General features: G+C 38.0%; 2 protein-coding genes across 2 annotated transcripts; one reads left to right on the forward strand and one right to left on the reverse strand.

Annotated features, from left to right (window-relative positions):
* The first annotated feature begins 702 nt into the window (after positions 1-702).
* On the forward strand, positions 703-13,074 carry LOC102218041. The gene is made up of 21 exons (XM_023351712.1): positions 703-811; positions 2,594-2,878; positions 4,550-4,614; positions 4,809-4,985; positions 5,083-5,317; positions 5,403-5,507; positions 5,592-5,710; positions 5,870-5,961; positions 6,779-6,810; positions 7,215-7,259; positions 7,355-7,450; positions 8,220-8,266; positions 8,408-8,460; positions 8,543-8,769; positions 8,849-9,105; positions 9,983-10,108; positions 10,323-10,458; positions 11,084-11,131; positions 11,224-11,229; positions 11,334-11,601; positions 12,071-13,074. Exons 1-21 carry the CDS (start codon positions 805-807, stop codon positions 12,090-12,092), a joined length of 2,448 nt encoding a protein of 815 aa, XP_023207480.1. The 5' UTR covers positions 703-804; the 3' UTR covers positions 12,093-13,074.
* An 895-nt stretch (positions 13,075-13,969) lies between these two features.
* Positions 13,970-17,078, reverse strand: LOC111612051 (interleukin-12 subunit alpha-like). Its single transcript, XM_023351869.1, has 6 exons — positions 16,016-17,078; positions 15,798-15,887; positions 14,945-14,998; positions 14,702-14,845; positions 14,562-14,603; positions 13,970-14,388 (listed from the first exon to the last, which is right to left on the reverse strand). The coding sequence occupies exons 1-6, from the start codon at positions 16,139-16,141 to the stop codon at positions 14,251-14,253; spliced, it is 594 nt and encodes a 197-aa protein (XP_023207637.1). The 5' UTR covers positions 16,142-17,078; the 3' UTR covers positions 13,970-14,250.
* Between the last annotated feature and the right edge of the window lie 1,504 nt (positions 17,079-18,582).

The raw sequence follows: 18,582 nt of genomic DNA on the forward strand, positions 1-18,582 counted from the left end.
AAAAAGTTGATTCTAGTTGACACGCAGTTTCTAGTTGATGCTCATCTGGAAGGTGTGATTTGGCCTTTTTTTTATTTTTTTGCCTGTTAAATCTCTTCCAAGAGTGACAGCTCTAACGCATAGCAGATATTTTGGGACAGTTTTCTGTTAAAACAAGAGAGGTATCAATGAATGTATCCTCCACTGCAAATTTCGGTAAAATACACTCAATATTAAATTTTAAACTCTCTCTTTTGTTAAGAAAGAGTTTACTAACGTTAGTAAATTTAACATTTACCAATGTAAAATTATTTCTCCTGTTTATCTTAAAATTTCTGTTGTCATGATTTAAAAAGAGTAAACAGTGTTGGATTCACCCAACCACTAACTGTGAAAATATATATATATATTTTTTGCTTATCATTCAAATTCTTTGAAAAATTGTCAGCTTATAGGTAAAACTTTCAATCCTTTACCATTACTTAATAATACTAATAATAAATACAGCATAATCGTTATTAAATTGAGGTCAGTTTAATGTTTTTCTCTCAGCAATCGTCATTATTTTTAGCGAAACTTTCTATAACTTCATATAATCATCTGTATGAAAATACTTGCATTGGTTTTCCAGAACAACATCCCACTGGCAATATGGCGACCGCGCTGACGCCTCCCTTCTAATGGACTCAACGTCTACAGGAAGTGACATCAGAAATTCACCAACGCCTCATTGGGTGCGTCACGCACATCCTGAAAGCTTTCCAGTTGTGTATTTTCTTCGTTTTGTTTTTGCCGGACGAAGTTTGGAAACTTCAGAGTCGAACAATGACAGGTCAGAGAACCAACTTTGAAATTTAAAGATGGTACTTATCCTGTGTTGTATTCAGAATTAGAATAAACTTTATTCGTCAAATTTGTACACAAAAACACGGATTTTGATGTTGGTTACGCTTTTCTCTGAATCCGGGGACAAGCGTAAAACATCCAGCCGTCCATTTTCTTTCGGGACGGGTTCTGGTGCTCATCTCCAGCTGCCGGTCCGGGCGAGAGGCGCCATCTGTGGGATATATTTTTTCGGATCCTTTGAGTTATTTAAGGGCGACTCCACCCAATTTTGCCACTACCTTCAACATTTTTAATCTACTTTAGTTAAAAAAAACTATAACACCCAGATTCTTCAAACCTGGTCTAGATTATTGTCAGCTAATAGCAGACTATTTAAAAGCAAGTTTGTGAAACATTGATCTGATTTGTAAAACTTCTGTAACGGGCTGTTTGAGCCAGTGGCTGATGCATCTGGATCACACTGGATCTGCTCCAGCTGCAACACCTGGACACTTCAAAGGGGGACGAGATTACTCTATTTTATTGGATAAATAATTTGACCAGAATGAAAAGAAAAGTAAAAACAGGCAAGTGCTTGTTATTAGGACTAGTCCTAGTTAAAACCATGAAAAGAATGCTCAACTTCAACCTTTTAAACATTTTTATGTCACAGCTTTTCTTTGGCTTTAGAAATATGAACATCTATTTCTGCTCAGAGTTACATGAGAAGCTCTTCTCTCTCACTGCAAAAAGAGACATTCGGTTATGAATCACTTGAATTATTATTTTATTTTTTTGTGCATGATTACGTTTTGACACTCATATTGTTTCAGCCAGTTTAAATTCTCTTACCTCTCCTCCTTTTGGCCAATGTTCAGTTTGTTCCACTGCCTCAGCCCTCGTTAGTGGTTTTGTGATTTCCAGTGGATGCCTGTGTTGCATACAAAAAGACAATGTTAAGAACTGTTTCCTAAAAATACAAATATTTACTTTACATTTTAATAAAGATGATTTACAAAACTTTCCTTTTTCTTTATGCTTGCCTGTTTCGTTATTCAATACCCCGTTTTCTCCTCACCTGTTTCTATTTATCTTTGTTCTGACCAATGGACTTTGAAAGAACAAATTTCTTTTCAAATTTACTTAAATGTCATCTCGAGGAACTTTACCGAAATCATTCCAATTCAATCATACATGCATTCCATCTGATTCTATCAAAAAAAATGCATTTTATCTGGATTTGCATATGTCTAAGTATATGCATACATACATCCATGCCCACACTAACTCATATGCTTTAGCCCCAATTTGCATATTTTTTAAAAATTTTTTCTATTAGCCAATTCACCGTTGCCACATCTGTTTGCACCACCTGCATTTTGTTTGATGAGCAGTAAATTTTCTTAATCAGATATCATAGATCTATTTAAGAATTAATGTACTATTTTTTTAAATCTAATGATTTAAGATTGGAAAATTACCAAAAGTTTAAAAAACATAATTCATCTGGTCCGGCACAACCTTGCTATCGAATGTTTAAACTAGAAATCTTATAAGTAATAAAATGCATATAAAAACGTTAAAATGGAAATGTCTAGTAATGCAACCTAAGCTACGTCAATGACTTTTTACTGAAAAAGCCAGTAATCTTCTGATACTGCAAACTGTAACAGCTTTCACTGCAGTACAGTTTTAGGATTAGAGAATAGGATACTCAGTTTTTTTTGACTCAATAACAGTATTTAAATAATGATGATGACTATTTTTTCCCATGTCTTTGCAATTACAGGTTTGGTACTTCAGAAAGTGAAATATCGATTTGTGTACAAGGTGTCCAGACATGTACTTCGTCGTCTCGTGGACCTCCTTTTAAAAGACCATGTTTTGAATGGAGAAGAAGAGGATATAATATGTGAGGGAAGGTATAGTAGGGCCGATCAGGCACGTAGTCTCATTGACTATGTGATCAGAAAAGGAGAAAGAGCCAGCACAAGGCTGATTTATCACCTACAGAACATAGACCCAGTTCTTCACAGTGAGTTGGGTCTGTCCAGTGATCAACCTGGTCTGTCAGGTAAGAGGAAAAAATGTTAGTTTAAAAAGCATAAAAATTGATGGATTTTTCTTTATTAAGAAGTATAGCATTCTTGTAAACTCAAAAGTTTAGCACAATCAAATCTTCAATCCCTAAATCTTTGAGGGTTTATATAGAAATATTACCTAATAGACACAAGCTCAGCAAGGCTTTTCGTCCGGTGCGCCAATGCCTGACCCCGGCCGAAGGGCCTTCAGTGCATTGTTGGGCTTTGGGAGATTAACATCTTATGTGTTCTGGTCCAAATGTTGGGGTGTTTGTAGGTTTTATTCTGGGGTGAGACTGGCGAACGGCTGGGTGGTTCAGGATTATATTCCAGTTCAAGTAGACTTTGTGTCAAACTTAGTGTTATTGTACCCTGCCATAAAGTTCCAGTTTGCAGGTGTTACAGCTTGCAGTTATTATTTTCATGTTTAGTGAAACATTGCTCAGCCGAAATGGATTATTTATCATTGGAAGGTAACCAAAAAAATAACAAGTTAAACTCAGTTTTTCATATTTAAGCTGATGCTTTGATGAGTAGCTCTTTGTCTTACATGGATATATGACATTATAAACTGTCTATTTGAGAAAACACTTAAAAGGCATCTCTAGCGGTGCTCCTTTGACATCCACTTTCACTTAAGAAAGAGCAAACCAATTCTTTAAACACGGTTGCTCTCCTCATTGTAAGCTGATGTCTTTTATTTCTGTTCTTTTTTTTTTTTTTTGTTATTTGTAACGACAAAACATGTAAAGCTGAAGCTTAATGCTCTGGTGTGTTGCATGCCTCCACATATATAAATAATCATGGTGGACCACCATTTCTTTTGGTCCCAGTCCAGCCATGACTCGGTCACAGGGGTCTGTGACCGAGTCATAAACGATAAATCAATTAGTCGTACAATAAATGAAAACTATCGACATCATTTTAATTATCGGCTTTATCGTTTCTTCCAGCCTTTTTCTCTTTCTGTTGATGACACTGAATGAAAACAGGCTCAACTCTGTGTGTGACTGTGTGTGATAATCTCACACAGTCAACCCCGCTCTCTTGGAGAAAAACTGGGCTACAAATCGACACTCTTGTCTTTTTTCTTTCTCCTTTTGAAAACTTGACTTTATTATGACATAGTAACTGCCACAGTCGTTTTCCTCTTCTACTGACTGCTGCTGAACACCGTCGCCGCTAAGCAGGAAGGAACCATTTCATGCAGATTCAAAGGAGGGTTCAGTGTAAATTTGAATGTTTGCGTTTTGGTCTGGGAGTGCTAACATTTATTTGTTATTGATAAAAACAGTTTTAAAAAACACGATAAAGTTTAATTTGTAATTGACAAGGCTCCAGTTTTTTTCTATTTCCATGAAGAAAAAAAACAAAAACAAAACTATTTTGTGGAGGGCCCCCAGTCGGTCAGGAGTTGTCCTGACTTTTTCCCCCCTTTACCAATGCATGCATCCCTACCCAGAACCCTCAATGTCTATATTCAACTTCTTAAAGACTCTGTTTATTTTGCTAAAACAGAAAAAAGCTTCAGTTATATATTAATAATCCTACAGGTAAGAAAAACATGTCCTGAGTCCTTCGTTAGTCCACATTGAATATAGTTGCGAAAAGAAAGTTTTCAACTAACATTCAAGCTATTAAAAAAACTATATTTATTTTTTTAGTCCAATTAACTCCATCTGTGCCAACTGTGGAAGACTTCTTGAAAACCATAAGGACTAACCCAGAGGTCAGTAATTAAATTAAGTTATAAAATATCCTTAGTTTAATAGATCAGGTTGAACTTTAGCAACACGTTAGTGAATTTAATGGAAGAGAATCATCTTATGCATACCATGTGTGTAAACAAAATTAATCAATCTCACATTCAGCAGTTAAAACATTTACACTTTTGTCTCCCTTGGCTCTTTATTCGTCTCTCAGGTCTATCCTGTGACCCAAACTTCCTTGAAGAACCGCGTAGCTCTGCTGATCACTAATATCAAGTTTTCTGAGGAATCAATGAACAGAAGGGGAGCAGAGAAAGACGAGGAGAACATGGAGAGACTGCTTTCATATCTGGGGTATGAGGTGGTGAAATACACAAACCTCACTGGAAAGGTACTTTATTCTAGATGAGAGACTAAATGAAACAGATTCTCATCTGATTGATTATTTAATTTAATAACTGGTGACATGATTTTCTGTCTTCTTTCAGGCGATTGATGAGGCTTTAATTGACTTCACTAAACATCCCAAACTAAAACACACTGACAGTGTGTTTGTGGTTCTCATGTCTCATGGGAAGCTGGGGAAAATTCTTGGGGTTGACTGGAAAGAGGACAAACCAGATGAATTTCCAATCAACAACATTTTCAAACACTTGGGCTCCAAGAGTTGTCCAGAGCTAAGAGATAAACCAAAGGTCATCATCATTCAGGCCTGCAGAGGAGGTGATTCAAATCTGCTGCTGCAGATACTAAAGCTCACTGTGAGTTAATATAATGGTCTCACCTGTTTGCCTTTTTTATGCTTCAGGACACAGTGCAGGTTATGTTCTACAATCTGAGAACCATGCAGCAGACATGCTTCATCATTTAATTTTGGAAAAAGACTTCATTTACCTTTCATCTTGTATTCCTGGTGGGTTGAAAGCGACACTTTAGATGAACTTATTGTAGTGGTTGTAACTTCATTGCTTTTTATTCCCTGCTCATCTTCCTTCAGACAATGTGTCGTACAGACAACGAGATCGTGGGTCTCTCCTCATCCAGAACATTGTGGAGGTTTTCAGTCCAGAGTCGTATCAGGAAGATATTTATGGACTTTTTGAGAAGATAGAAATGGTAAGCAAGAAATGTTGAGTGTGAGTTTAAAAAATATATATATATATTTTTAAAATATTAGCTTAAATATAATCACTACAGATAAGCAGAAAAATAGCTTGTTACTGATTGATGCTGATTTAATCTTACAATCTTTTTTTAATTGTTTCGTCCCAACAGGAGACACAACAATACTCTTTTGATCAACAAATGATGTCAGAGATGACTAGAAACACACTGACAAAGCATTTTTACCCCTTAACAGGAATCAGGTAAGGTGCATCTTGTTGAAACTCCTACTTTATCAACAACTCGCTTCAATCCTAGGCTTAGAAAAATGCCCAGTAATTAGATTAATATGGTTAAAATGATATATCCTATTTTACTTACCTTCAACATCATGCAACATGTTTATTTGTCTTTTTAAAAAAATATGTAATTAAAGAACAGCTTCACATTAGCTGCATTTCTATAATTTGCAATTGCAGTGTTTCAGTTAAATAAGAAATTAAATTAAAATCGCATGTGAATAAGCTTGTTCAAGTGATAAGTCAGTAGAAATCACAGCAGTGACGAATGTAAACGGTTCCATTAGATATATTAGTATTTCAGCCATGCCGCTAGCGCTCATCATCTATCAGAGGTCTCACTCAGGCGTTGCAATGAGAAATACTTGGGAGTAACTTTGCATGCAGCGTTTTGGGGAAATTGTAGTCTGAAGTTTTACAGAAGATGGATTCAACGTGTTTGAACGACACAACTTCTTATGAACAGTGCGATGCAGTGAGATCTCTGGTGGAGCACGTCGTCCTAAAATGCCCCCAAAACAAATCTACTACTATTTCCTGTCCTAGAAACTGAACTTGAAGTGGGATTATTTCAGTGCTTTTGTAAAACTAGAAAATACAGCTGTCGACAAAATGAAGTTGTTTCAAAGTAGTGGATTTTACAAATACATGCTTTTAAGCTTGTATTTATAATTGCTTAAATTTACTTAATACGAGTCTGACTCAAAATATAGTAAAATATATCAAAATTTTAATATACTCACTACACTTTTTCCACTGGGGTTGTGTCTTTATCTTTCAGAAAAATGAGTGTCTTGGTGAAGGAAGACAAAGGTAAGGTAATTTTCAGTCACTCCTTCTTTGTGTCCTTTTAGCTGCTCATCTTCTTTCATCAGAGGGCAAATGCTTTTCTTCATCTAAACTACAGAACTTACTAACATTTATAATAAATCGTTTTTTTTTTTTGCAATACTCTGCCTCTCGCTTCACTTCTTTCTACATAATTTAGAAATGGCTCTAGTCTATCTGCTCTGTCATGACAACACACTAGATTAACACAAATTGTGATTGTATTGTGCAGCTTTACTGATGGCTTAAGCAAAAATACAGTATAACAGCTTTAATTGAGATTTAACAGAGATTCTTTATTATTGGGGTGATCACATATACTTTTCTTGAAATATTTAATTTTTTTTCTAATGTTGAAAACGTATAATAATTGCATCTTATTTGTATAGACACAGTTACAGATGCATTCTCAGAAAGTGAGGGCTGTAGCTATGGTAAGCACAAATATCACATCACTTTGAAGGTTTAATGCTTGGATTAGATTAAACTATTTAATTGTCTGCTACATGTCAATTTATTGAACAAACAGGAACATCCACTAAGGTCAGCTCACACGAGAAGGAGGAGCAGGAGGAGCGAGAGGAGGATGAAGAAGATGAGCAGGAGGAGGAAGATGAAGAGTCTGGTGAGAAACACACTTTAAACTACCTGATCACACCATTGGAACACATTCCTCATTTGTGGTGCCTAATGGGAAGTTTTAAAACCAGTTTGAAGTTATTGTGGGTTATAATAACGCTTCTGATATATTTTTTTCTTCCTTTTCCTCCAATGTGGTGAAGAGACGAGCAGCAAATCATGTGATCAAGCAGGATGTTTAACCTGCCGCTTGGCTGCAGTCAAACTTAGTACATATAGGCAGATGGGCTTGTGCCCGACCCAAAAAACAAAACAAAACAAACCATCAAATGGAAAACAAAAATGAAAAATTTGTTTTTGCACGTTTTCACTGGTATTTTGTATACTTGCACAAAAATCTGTTTGGTACCGTCACTGAATACATTTTTATATGCATTTGTCTATATGTGTTTTTCTGAAATATAAATCCAAACTAAAACAAATTAACAAGCAAAATTGTTTGCAAACTTTTTCTTTAACAAACTCAAATTCTTTGACAGCATAAGGAAGTCCCTAGCGGTTTCTTTTTGTTGCAGAAATAGACAGCCAAACTAAACCGATTCATTTTGATCATAGTGATTTCTACAGGTCATAAAACAAACCAAAGTAGATTTTGCTCATCCAATGATATAATGTTTGTAGATAAGACAATTAGGGCCACTGGAACGTTTAGTTTCTTTTTTTGTTTTCAGTGGCTCTAAACCTCTTCTGTATCATCTGAACTTTTTCTAAAGGATCACTGCTTGGTTTTAAAAAAAAAATGTTTATTTTTACAGCTCACACATTCAAGTTCTGCTGTGAAAAATGTAAAAGCATCACTCAGGTGAGGTCTGAAACCTGATTGTAATTTCACTCCAACTTGCAAATAAATTAAGAAGCCTAATTTTTCCCTCTCTCATCCATCTTTATTTTACTGTTAATATTTATAATTGTGCAAATAAATTACTGGATGTTCTCTCCACAGACCCACGGCACAAAGCTTGTTACTCCCCAGAGGATTTCAAACGGACGTTTCCAGTGAGTGAGACACACCGTCTATGCGGTAGAAATGTACCCGTTAATCAGTGCCGTCACTCACACTGTGTGTCTGTGTTTAAAGAATGCAGCTGGAAGGAGAAGGCTCATACGAGTGTTCGGTCACCGGTCTGGTTTTTGAAGCAAGCGAGTCGGTTCTGGTGCGGTATTCGGTCTTATCCTGGTCCAAGTTTGGCTCGTTCTTACCCAACTCCTGGAAATTTGCTGGACCAATCTTCGACATCGACGCTGTCAACAAGGAGGCGTCTGTGCTCACATCCATCCACCTCCCCCACTCTGTTTGCTTAGGCCGTAAGAGCAATTAATGTCTTTAATATTGAGCATCTTCTAAAAGAGTCGCCATAAAACTTTCATGTCTGATATTTTCTAGAGACTCTTGACAATGCCGTGTCATTCAAGATCTTGCATGTTGTCGATGAGGATTTCAGTGAGGCTTTCATTGAGCCACCTTCAGGCTACTCAGGTAGCCACGTTAAGTGGAGCGTGAGGTCCCTGTCCCCCGTGTGTCCCATCATTCCAGCTGATGAACAGGCTGAATATCATGGCATGGTTATGATCTACAAACAGATGAACACCAACAACATCTTCCATGTGTACCTGGTCCTAAATAACGTCTCTGCCATTAAAGTAGGTATTATTTACCTTGGTATCGTTATGGAAACTGAGTGATTTCTGTGAAGTTTTAACTGACATTGGTTTTGTGATTTTTGCTGTTTACTGACTGAAGGGAAAACTGTTTTTGTTTTTTAAAGTCAGACACTTTAGAGTAGGCGTGTTTTCAACATGTAGCCTTATAGCATTAACTTTTCTCTCTGACAGTTTTCAATACAGAGTAAATATTTCACTAATTTCCCCCCAAACAAACACAATTGTTTCTAATTATAAGAAGCAATTAGTCTATTTGAAGTTATTTGTTTCCACTAGTGTGCACACAAAAACAAACTCCATCCTCACACAGAGAAATATTCCATTCATGAAATAATGATCATTGCAGACATGAAATCAGCTCAAATGTTCATGATTAAAACTCCAGCAAAATGCCTCACTTTTGAAACCGTGAGGAAACAGTAAGAACAGAATTAGAGCCCAAAGTAACTTTCACTTCTGCCCGTGTTTGCTTCCATTGTGGTTTTGACATTATCACGGTTCGCATTTCTATTGTTTTATATCACCGTGGTCACTGCTTTTATTAGATACATGAATATCTGATAGTAACATTGAGCAGGAGGAAATAAGTGAATGTTTATATTTAAAACCAACCAAAAATCAGCCGTGATGCCATTCTGGAAGTGTGACTGTGGTTGCAGGAACATGTGGGTCTGGGAGGATCCAGCTGGTGAATAACGACACAAAATGAAAGATGCCAGTTCTTTAAATATGTTGCAGTTAGTTTTCCCATTTCTGCCGTCATCGTGTTTTCATTTTAATTCTCCTGGTTGTTGTTTCCAGGAACCCGATTAACCCTCTACTTTGTTTTTCATCCTGCTTTACTGTTTACATTCAGGATGTATGCGAACAGGTTCAGAGCTACCAAAATAAATACGTCAGGGTGACTAAATCCTCCATGTGCAGACTGGTTGAGGGGATATTTCGCTTTTCGAGTGAGCCGGTGGGAGTGGTCAGACCTCAGGTGTGCATACCTCCATGTTCATGAATTATGAGCGTCATTAGGATTGGCTCATGCTCCCAAGTGTAAAATTACTAAAGCATCAAGTTGTGTGCAGGACTTTTGTGGAACTAGACGATCTTGGAATATCTTTTGTCAATATATCTGCAGGACTTATTTTTATCTTGCTGTAACTTTTGTTACAACAGCAAGAATAAATTTCCCTGTCTTTTTGCAGGAGCTGGAATTTACACTAGCTGAGATAGCGGTAAAAGGCTTTTTCGAGGTCTTCTTTGACAAGCAGCCTCCGTTTGAATGGTCTCTACGAAAGAGGAGAACGGATGAGGTCGTCTGGTCTGCCGCCATCAGAGCAGGTACCAGTGAATTTAACTAAAGAGGAGTTCCACACTTTGACATTGAAAGGAATCTTACAGGACTGTGGTTTATGACTTATTTTTTGACTTATTCTGTTAAATACATTAGTATATTTTCCAGGACATATTTATGTCGTATTCATTATCTTGTTAACAATACAGACAGCACATGTAACTACATTCTTTATTTTTAAGTAACTTAAAATGTGGTGTTTATTGCCACAGCTCCTCTGATGCTAGTTTACTTGTTTTACCCTTGAAATGGGTATTTGTCATTTTTCTATTTGTCCATTGCTGCTAAAGCAATTTTATCAACATACAATTAAAAAAAAACAAAAGTTACAAAAATAAATCTCATCAAGTTTTACAAAAATAAACTTAATCAATTTCTACTTGTATGTCCCTTTTTTGATCTACATGACATTTTACATCTGACCAATGATTTCATCCCTCCTAAAAATGTCTTAAGTTTCTACTTTTTACTCATATTTCATTGTGGCCAAAAGGGTTACCAATCACACAGCAACGTTAAATTGCCCATAGGGATTTTATGCTGGTTTGTAGTTTGATTTTTTTAGAACATGGATGATGTCAGTCATTTTCTTTTCTTTTTCTTTTTCTCCAGACGACTGGCAAGCTGCATTAAAAGAAAACCCAAGGAAAAGAGCCAGATGTATGCTTCTGTTTAGCTTTTAGTTAGACAGATTTTCCATCATATTTTTCAGGTTTTGTCGTGTTACTAACATTCACATCTCTGTCCCACAGGTGACGGTGAGAGTGTCCTTACGGTGTTCATCTTTTGATGACTTACTGGACAAAAGATGGATTTAGTTACTAAACAAAGATTTTCTAGTTAACTTGTGTCATTTTTCCAGATGAATTGAGAGCAAAGAGCCATCGGGGTCAGGACCTGTCAGAGAAGCAGCTCCTGCGGGTCGCCAGTAAGTTTGGGTCAGAGTGGAAGGAGGCAGCCATCTACTTAGACTTACTGAGCAAAGATCTGGATGACATCCTGGAGAAAGAGAATGATGTGACCATGCAGAAGCATAGGATGCTGGTAATGTGGAAGAACAGAAGGAGGCAAGGAGAAGCTACTGCGTCTGCCCTGTTGGAAAGTTTGAAAGATATGGATAAGTTGTCCACGTAAGTTCGCGACATTCTGCAAGGTACGGTCTACAGATTTCCTCCACTACAGTTTTCTAAAGGTTTCAAAGTTGTACTTTAAACTTTGACTTATTTATTATTAGTGTTGAGGCATTTAATCTGTTTGCAGCAATGCATTGTGCAAAGTCTGCTCAAAAATTCATAATATTCCAGTGGTAAATTATTGTTGCTGTAATATGATGAATTATTATGCTGCCATGTTTACAGCTTTCCCAGTGTTGCCCTCCTTCTCTGCCCCCTCTCATTTACTTTAGCCTAATATTGGATTATTTATCTATCCAATTCATACTTTTGTTGTTTATTCCTCCAGCAAAAGTCCAAGTCAGTGTACAAAATATTTAACAAATGTCCACAAAATATTGAAAAGAGACATGTATCTTTTGCCCCTCCCAGCAGCTAAAGCCAAATGATTAAATGTTGTTTTCTTTTCTGTTGCGTCTGCTTTCAGATTTAATGACGGCAGACGATGAACGCATGGACGAATAAGAAAATCCATAAAAATGGATTCAGTTACACCCACTCAGAGACGATATCAAAGAAACGGGGACGCCTGCTGGAGACTTTGTGGATCTAAAGGAGCCGACCACTTCTATGTTGTACTTGGGCAAGCTACAGTTGGACACATGGACCAATAAAGACAAAAAACTGCTGGCTATAGTAAGAAAGCCATCACAAGGAAATGGCTAAAACCAGATCCACCCACTATCGATGAATGGATTGAAATTGTTTACCAGAATTATGCTATGGAAAAGATTTCTTTTTCCCTCCAAGTTGAAAGAGGAACATTTTATACCAAATGAACTGAGTATGTAAAACCAATTAGATCTGACTTCATTTGATTGTTCTTGTGAATGATGTGTCCTGCCCTTTTTATCTTCTTGTGCTTTTTATTGCTCGAGGCGGTGCAATCCCCATTTTTGTTAAAGTTTCTTCATTTTTCTTATCGTTCACAACTAAAATTTGTAATAGTCTGTAAAAGAAAATACCAGAAAGGCGGTATGGACAAAATCACTTGGACTCTCTGTGTCCTGTGACATGTTCATGAAGGTTCCCCTTGTGAAGCTGCTGGACAGTGTATGAATGTGTGTTTACCATTTTAGGTCAAATCCTGTAGAATATTTAGTAAAGCAGCATTAAAACAGATTCATATTCTTGAGGTGAATTATGCCATCGTTTACTCATCATGTGAGTGTGACTCAGTGGAAAGATGAATGCAATTGGGTGAATCTGGGTGTGTAAAGTGGTTTGTGTGGTCAGTATAATTGAAAAAGTGCTATGCAGAAATTGGATCTAATTACCATTTATGTTCACCATGTTCTTTATATATCGTTTTATCTATTACAATTTATTTTTTTTACTCGTGGTCAAATTTTATACACCTATTTAACTGCATGTAATAGGTTTTCTATTGTGTACCAGACAAGAATAAATATGTTGTATTTGTAAAATAAACCTGTCTGATGTATTCATTAGGCGACGGTCTAAAAACAACATTTTTAGGCTGTGAGTTTTCGTTTTGCCAGTGCAGCTAAACCACACTGGCAAAGTCTGAGCACATTTTGGAAACTTCATTTGGAAAATCTAACGGACAGATTTGCAATAACTGTTAATTAGAAAAAGTAAACACTACTGTAAACACTGCTGTTTTAGTTAACTAATCTGAAATAATGTTATTCTCCTATGTGTAAACACTGGTACAAAAGAGCTAAAGATGAAATACAGTGAACCGTCGCTATATCGCGGTTCACCTTTCACCGTCTCGCTGCTTCGCGGATTTGCATCGTGCGTTGTGTTCTGCATTCTGATTGGCTAAACGGTCTCTCCGCTTCTTCTCTACCTGTGTGTCAACAACGTTGCGGTTTAATATGTACATGTACGTAAAACAGCTTGCCAATTTTAACATAATCGATGAATTATAAGAATCTTTTTGCCCAGAAGAAAAGAGCGCGACAACAACTACCGATAACTATGTTCGAGCGGAGTCAGGCTGCAGCGGCTCAGTCAGAAGAGCAGTGAAATACACGTGGGTCACTATTTGTCCTACTGTACTTTGTTTTTTTTCATAATATTTTTTTATTTTCTAATCCAATGACTCAGGTCGCGGTGGGGCGGCGCTGATCTCCGCAATTCGTGCACTGGAATCCACCTTCAGTTTGTATTAAAATTATTATTTTACAGTACAGTAGTTATTTGTAAAAAAAAAAAAATTTTTTTTTTTTACACAGTACCTTTTATTTGTTAGACAAATGCTTGGGCCTGTAAAAAAGTTTTGTTCTTTGGTTTCAATGTATTATGGAGCATTTTATTGTATAATAATTGTAAAAAAAAAAAAAAGGGTTCACTGTAATAATACTGTAATAAGTTAATACAAATAAATAATAAATAAATAAATTAAATCGAATACTGGAATACATTCATAAACTGACACCGGGCCAATATGACCGTTCTTAACAGACTGGCGGACCCTTGGCTCTTACAAAGAGAAGAGGGTCCACGGATAGCTTATGCCTGAGCAGCTTCGTTTGGCGCTAAGCACCACACGTTCAGTAGCTTGTGACGACAGCGAGGGACAGTTGCGGGTTTGGTGCGGTGAATCATATGGAGGGAAGACAGGAAGCTTCGGTGTGTCTACTTCCTGTGGTCCCCCGAGGAGATGTAGCCCACGGCTCGGTTGATGGTGACGGCGCGAACGTGGAAGCCTCTCATCATCTTACACATCTTCTGTCGGTTCACGTAGGAGGCGTTTCCCCACCGACCGGGCGCGTCCTAAATGCAGGACAGACGGAAGAATGACCATCGTGCTAACAACAGAAATGCCCCATTAAAAATAATTACAGGAAAACACTAATCTCCCTGTAAGGATTAGATGAAAAACAAAACCAAAAATAAACAGTGGTGTAAATGGGGAACAAACACAAAAAGACTAGAAAAAAAAATACCTCAGAAGAGTTGTGCTCTCCTGTTTCCATCGAGGAGCAGTTCTGTGCAAACCAAGAAAAAGATTTTATCATGCAACTTCCATTTTCCAAATTTCCCTACCGATTCCTTCAGCATCACATGTCCAGCAGCTCTCACTGACCTTCCTCAGGTCCCGAAGGATTCCCAGAGTCGGACTCAGAAGTGGAATTTCCGTCTCTGGCCTGTGGAGTGGGGACTTGAGGTACGTTTCAATGGCGGTATGGTAGAAGGCCAAATCCCTCATGATGTTCATCACACACTCATTCTGTCAGGATGAGAATAACAAAAGAAAACGTGACTTTAAGGTTTACTTTATTGAGTCCAAAAATCAACCTTTTAAAAGCGACTCGCAGCAACAACGTACCTCACTGAAGGACGAATTGGAGGACGAATTGCTCAGCATCCCGCAGCCGGAGTTCTGAGGGGAAAGTACAAGTTTCTTGAGGTTTTGTTGTTGCTGTTGTGGAGTTTACATTCCTGGTCAACACAGATACCACAGTATCAATGGAAACTGTAAACAAAGCTGAAACCAGCTTCATGTGTCTGTTTTTATTGTAATGCAAGACATTTGGTAGAAACTGATTCCGAAACTTATTTATCCAGTCTTTTAATGCTGAACGGTATTAAGTAACAAAGAATTGCCGTGTTGTTTATTTTATTAGTTGTTTTCTTATTTGGTCTAATAATAAACTCATTTTCATTTCGAATGGAAGGGCCGGATATGGCAGAAGCTGTTCATGCAACTACCCAATAACAGACTGTTAAAATATTACAGCTTTCCCTGCATTCAATTAATACTAATAAAAAAAATCAAACACTATTTAACACTTAAGTAAATGGTACGATACAAATAATAAAAAAACCCCAATATCTAAGCACACAACTGTTATCACAAAGTTCTGTTTCTGCGACCACAGAAACAGCTACGGCGAGCCGGATTTGGCCCACGAACCTTCAGTTTGACGCATGTGATACAGATTCTTTCTCAATGCCGTATAAGTGCATTTTAAAGTTATTTTAATGTAATTTGCGAGCTGGAGGACAACTTCTAACTCTGATTATCTGTAATTACGACTCCAGTGCGCTTTACTCTAAAATGTTTCGCGCATCCATGCACGAAACAGCTGCTCTGGGGACACCGCCACAACCAGCAGGCCAAGACGAGACATGGACACAACAACAACAACAACAACAACAATAATGTCTTAATTATTTACCTGAGTCGAAGCGGGAGAGCAGGCCCGCACTGTTTCGCTGCTCCTCATTGGCATCTCGTTGGATTTGATCAAGCTGGAACACAAATCTTCCTGCAATCCAAAAATGTACATTTATTTAATTACATTTTTTAAATTAATCTTGATGGGGATTATAGTTGAATAATAAGTAAAAAAAAAAAAAAAAAAAAATAATAATAATAAAAAAGAAGTGTACTCACGCTTTTGAGAACCTCCGTGACACTCAGCAGAAGGTCCCTGAAGAGACTTGCGCACTGTGCGCTGTTGTTTGCGCTCGGCGGCAGCGGCAGCCCCGTGGATGTGCGCCAGTTGAGCAGCATCAGCATCAGCGGCAGCGCGGCGCAGCTGGAAAAGCCTGCAGGAGAAACATCAACACCGGCGATAGCATCAAGTTTTGGGCAACCACACAACCAAAACGGAACAGTAAAAAAAAAATAAAAATAAAATAGATCAATTTAAAAAGCGCATTTGATCACTCGGTTGTCACTGACTTACATAAATGAACGTGTCTCATTTTTTCGGAGCAGACAGAGAGACCTGTGATGGGACTTGGTAAAACAGTAACACTGAGCTGCTGCTTTCATCTCCAGGTTTTATACAAACAAGCGGGGAATTCCCGCACAAGCAAGACGTAACGTAATTTCCACATGATTTCTCCTTGAAACCCGATTATTCTATAAGACGGTGGGACTGCTCTGACTACAACCTGTACAGTGTGTCATGAAAGACACACAACACCCTGGATTCAGAGCGAAGGCGCAGCGACCCATCACCAGGGAGAACCAGCGCTTCCAATTAGAGCTGCATTAAGTTGGTGCTGTGATTGTGACGTGATCTCCCGTGCAGCGTAATATTGGTAAATTCTGCCTGTTCGGTCACATCAGCGCTATTAAAGGAGCGACAACCAGTGGCTAACAATTAATCATGCCAGGAAGATCGCTATGCGGGGTCGTGAGGGTGAAGTGAATCACATGTGACATCAAACAGCATCATTTCACGACTCAAGAGCCAGCTGGAGGTCAGCCGGCCTGTCCGCGTGGGCCCCTCAAACGCAGGAGGGATTGTTATAAAAATAAAATAATAATATATTATAGTAGGCAGCTCAGAGCTCACTTTACAAAGATATAGTTTGAACCGAAGAACACAATTCTACTTACACTTATCTTAAACAACAGGATTTACTTGATAAATAAATTTATTTATATAAATAAAGACAATTGATTGTCCCCACTCAGTCTCCTTCTCCTCTCAAAATTTCACAAAATTTGAAATAAGCATAAACAAATCTATCTATCTATCTATCTATCTATCTATCTATCTATCTATCTATCTATCTATCTATCTATCTATCTATCTATCTATCTATCTATCTATCTATCTATCTATCTATCTATCTATCTATCTATCTATCTATCTATCTATCTATCTATCTATCTATCTATCTATCTATCTATCTATCTATCTATCTATCTATCTATCTATCTATCTATCTATCTATCTATCTATCTATCTATCTATCTATCTATCTATCTATCTATCTATCTATCTATCTATCTATCTATCTATCTATCTATCTATCTATCTATCTATCTTCTCCCGTGTTATTTTTCATGTGATGGATTATTGGCAAATGTCTTCAGAAGTTTCACAAAATGCACTGTAACTTTCTAGCAAGAGAAAGAAAATTCTGGTGACTGAACAGAGAATCCCAAACCAACCCACACCACAACTTGCTGCAAAATGAAAATGTTGCATAGACCATCTATCCGTGGAGCAGCTCATCCAGGAGGGAAACCCAGCATCGTTCTCCCGACCTCGTTCTGGGGAACTCCTAGGCTTTCACAGGCCACAAGACGTCGCTCAAACGTCGTTCACAAATCTGTGCTAGTGAACACTTTTCCGTTGCGGAGAAAATCCATCCCACCTCACAGGTGTGGTATATCGAGATGCTGGTTAGACTAGACAGCATGACAGACGTGCATTAGGTTAGTCACGATAAAAGGAAACTCTGAATTCTGCAGTTTTGCTTTTATTCTGGGTGGTGGGGAATTTGGGAGGGTAAGAAAACCCGTCACTATTTGGTGTTTCCACCATTTGCCTCATGTGGTACAACATCTTGGCCTATTGACAGGTTGTTGATTGTGGCCTGTGGGATGTTGGTCCACTCGTCTCCAATGACTGTGGGAAGTTGCTGGATGTTGGCAGGAAGTAGAACACACTGATCCAGAGCATCCCAAATATGAACTGGGATGTTATCAGCTTCCAGTAGCTATGTCCAGATCCTGGGTCGTACATCATCATGCGGCAACATGAGGTGAAGGTCAAACTAACGGGGTATCTTGGTGTGTTCAAAATGCCGTCAATAAAATACACCTGTGTTCATTGTTGGTAGCATATCATTGTCATCCACCGCCATGGGTCACTCCATTTATAACATCAGCATCACCCACACAACGCCACACACACTGTCTGCAGCCTGAGCAGTGAAAACCGGGACCCCTCCGCATAGAGAACACCTCTCCAATGTACCAGACTCAATCAAACCTGAGCGTTTTCCATATCAAATCGGTTATAATGACAAAGTGCGTTCAAGTCAGGACTCCAATGAGGATGACAAAAATCCAAATGAGCTTCCCCAAGACTGTTTCTGACATTTTGTAAAGGCACTGTCTGGTTTTGCAAACTGATTGTGGAAGCCGATGTCCGGGTGGCCGTCCTCAGACTGTCTTTCAGGTGACCAGGTGGAGGTGTGGCCACACGTGGTCTG

The sequence above is a fragment of the Xiphophorus maculatus genome, chromosome 18 (assembly GCF_002775205.1).
Source record: "Xiphophorus maculatus strain JP 163 A chromosome 18, X_maculatus-5.0-male, whole genome shotgun sequence".
NCBI classification, from domain to species: Eukaryota; Metazoa; Chordata; class Actinopteri; order Cyprinodontiformes; family Poeciliidae; genus Xiphophorus; species Xiphophorus maculatus.